The sequence below is a fragment of the Perognathus longimembris genome, unplaced genomic scaffold (genome assembly GCF_023159225.1).
Source record: "Perognathus longimembris pacificus isolate PPM17 unplaced genomic scaffold, ASM2315922v1 HiC_scaffold_1364, whole genome shotgun sequence".
Taxonomy (NCBI): domain Eukaryota; kingdom Metazoa; phylum Chordata; class Mammalia; order Rodentia; family Heteromyidae; genus Perognathus; species Perognathus longimembris.
In genome coordinates, this window is record NW_025956358.1 from 10,038 (window position 1) to 13,109 (window position 3,072).

The 3,072-nt window shown below is 42.4% G+C and overlaps 1 protein-coding gene across 1 annotated transcript; it reads right to left on the reverse strand.

Annotated features, from left to right (window-relative positions):
- Nucleotides 1–1,823: 1,823 nt before the first annotated feature.
- On the reverse strand, nt 1,824–2,812 carry LOC125344509 (histone H3.3A). Its single transcript, XM_048337020.1, has one exon. The coding sequence runs from the start codon at nt 2,692–2,694 to the stop codon at nt 2,284–2,286; it is 411 nt and encodes a 136-aa protein (XP_048192977.1). The 5' UTR covers nt 2,695–2,812; the 3' UTR covers nt 1,824–2,283.
- Between the last annotated feature and the right edge of the window lie 260 nt (nt 2,813–3,072).

The following is a 3,072-nucleotide window of genomic DNA, read 5'->3' on the forward strand; positions in this document are numbered from 1 at the left end:
TAATTTATTAAGCTACTGCTTTTCTTAATCTCAGTGGAGGTATTTACTGATAAACAGCTACCTACGCAGCATGTTCATGTCGTTCGTAAATGAGCTTTTATCTCTCTGCCCTCACCACAAATCAGATTCTTCTGAGGAGTTCCCAGTACATTATCCTTTCCCCTGTGTAATTACCTTAACAAGCTCCAGCTGTTTTTATTCTCAGAAGGTTTACTCCCTGATATACAGCTGCCTACCCCCTTCGTAAGTGCAGGTCCTAAATGAGCTTTTTTCTCTGTTCCCTCACCACAATCCAGATTCTTTTGGGGAGTTACCAGTACAGTAACCATACCAGGAAGTACTTAATTTATTAAGCTACTGCTTTTCTTAATCTCAGTGGAGATATTTAATGATAAACAGCTACCTACGCACCATGTTCATGTCGTTCCTAAATGAGCTTTCATCTCTCTGCCCTCACCACAAATCAGATTCTTCTGAGGAGTTCCCAGTACATTATCCTTTCCCCTGTGTAATTACCTTAACAAGCTCCAGCTGTTTTTATTCTCAGAAGGTTTACTCCCTGATATACAGCTGCCTACCCCCTTCGTAAGTGCAGGTCCTAAATGAGCTTTTTTCTCTGTTCCCTCCCCACATTCCAGATTCTATTGGGGTGTTACCAGTACAGTAACCATACGAGGAAGTACTTAATTTATTAAGCTACTGCTTTTCTTAATCTCAGTGGAGATATTTACTGATAAACAGCTACCTACGCAGCATGTTCATGTCGTTCCTAAATGAGCTTTTATCTCTCTGCCCTCACCACAAATCAGATTCTTCTGAGGAGTTCCCAGTACATTATCCTTTCCCCTGTGTAATTACCTTAACAAGCTCCAGCTGTTTTTTTTTTTTTTTTTTTTTTTTAGTTTTCTGACACTTAGTTGGATAAACAAGTTTATTTGTAAAATTTACTCAACATACATAATTGACCTAAAAACTTCAATAGAAGGATGAATTTGGAAGGCCATCTCTAGAAAAAGGGTTTTCCTAGGACAGTAACCAGAAGTAACCTAACCAAACACCATCTTGAATTGCACGGGGCTAATTAGCTGCATCTGCAATGCTCCTCCCCCATCCAAGTTTACACTAAACTCCACAAGGAAAAGAACAAACCTTGGTATTTCCTCAAAAGAGAAAAAGAACCTCAAGCCTAGTTATGAAATCAACCACAACACAATGAAAAGCGGCACTAACTAGCTTAGATTAGTAACAGATGATGCTGGTGGGAAAAACTTGTATTCTAGAGCCCTTTATAAATAAAATCCCCGTTAGTGTTTGCATTATCAGCTAAAAGGTTAGTTCACATGTGGTAGAATGAGGACTTATGCAAGGTATTAATATGCATACAGCATTATACTATGAAAACAAGTGCAGTCTAGTTAGAACACCAACTGGACTCTAAATTATACACACCTTAATGACAAGACTCCCCACCACTTGTGGATGTAAAACATTTAATTTAAAAATGTTGACACTACAATATATAAAATAGCTATTATAAATGCACATAGTGTATTCTTTTTTTTTTTTTTTTTTTTTTTTTTTTTTTTTGCCAGTCCTGGGCCTTGGACTCAGGGCCTGAGCACTGTCCCTGGCTTCTTCCCGCTCAAGGCTAGCACTCTGCCACTTGAGCCACAGCGCCGCTTCTGGCCGTTTTCTGTATATGTGGTGCTGGGGAATCGAACCTAGGGCCTCGTGTATCCGAGGCAGGCACTCTTGCCACTAGGCTATATCCCCAGCCCGCACATAGTGTATTCTATAGCTGCCAGGTTTACTTTTTTTTTTTCTTAAGGAAACTGTAAGTTACACTGTGGTTAAGACTTGTATCTTCACCCTTGAAAAAGCCCACATTCTATCACAGTGATGTATGGTCAGACTTAACAGCCCCAATTGTTAAACACTTGGATCAAGTCATAACCAGTTTTATTGCAAAAGGACCCTGTACACATTTATCAACTCTAGTACCTTAATAGCTACCCAACAAGTCATTAACATACAGAAACATGCATCATGAGAAGCAAGAAGTATCACCCATCCCTTCTGCATATTAGCAACTTGTCACTCCTGAGCCCAGTGCGCACCACTGAGATCTGTGAACAGTCACTTTCCCATTCATCCTGAGTGAAAGATGGAATGACTTAAGTACAAATGCAACATATTATAAACAATTTCTTACAAAAAAAGTCACAAATTAAACCAAAGTATTTTACAGAATTTACTACAAAACGCCATAAAAACTGCCTTCACTTAAGCTCTCTCTCCCCGTATCCGGCGAGCCAACTGGATGTCTTTGGGCATGATGGTGACTCTCTTGGCGTGGATGGCACACAGATTGGTATCTTCAAACAAACCCACCAGGTATGCTTCACTAGCCTCCTGAAGCGCACCGATGGCAGCACTCTGAAACCTCAGGTCTGTCTTAAAATCCTGAGCGATCTCTCTCACCAACCTCTGGAAAGGCAGCTTCCGGATGAGCAGCTCAGTGGATTTCTGGTAACGACGAATCTCTCGAAGAGCCACAGTGCCGGGCCTGTAGCGATGGGGCTTCTTCACCCCGCCGGTAGAGGGCGCGCTTTTCCGGGCAGCCTTGGTGGCCAGCTGCTTGCGCGGGGCCTTCCCACCGGTGGATTTACGAGCAGTCTGCTTGGTTCGAGCCATTTTCTCTCACCCAAAGCCGAAGTCTCGGGCCGCTCCTCGGACCACCGCGCCGCCGCTGTTCCTCAGTGAAGAGGTGCAGTTGGCGAGCTCAGGGACGATAGTATCCCAACGAACGACCAAACCGTTTTTATTCTCAGAAGGTTTACTCCCTGATATACAGCTGCCTACCCCCTTCGTAAGTGCAGGTCCTAAATGAGCTTTTTTCTCTGTTCCCTCACCACAATCCAGATTCTTTTCGGGAGTTACCAGTACAGTAACCATACCAGGAAGTACTTAATTTATTAAGCTACTGCTTTTCTTAATCTCAGTGGAGATCTTTACTGATAAACAGCTACTTACGCAGCATGTTCATGTCGTTCCTAAATGAGCTTTTATCTC

What these genes read in the sequence shown, in the direction of transcription:
- LOC125344509 (XM_048337020.1), bottom strand. Translation starts at nt 2,694, where the DNA reads ATGGCTCGAACCAAGCAGACTGCTCGTAAATCCACCGGTGGGAAGGCC.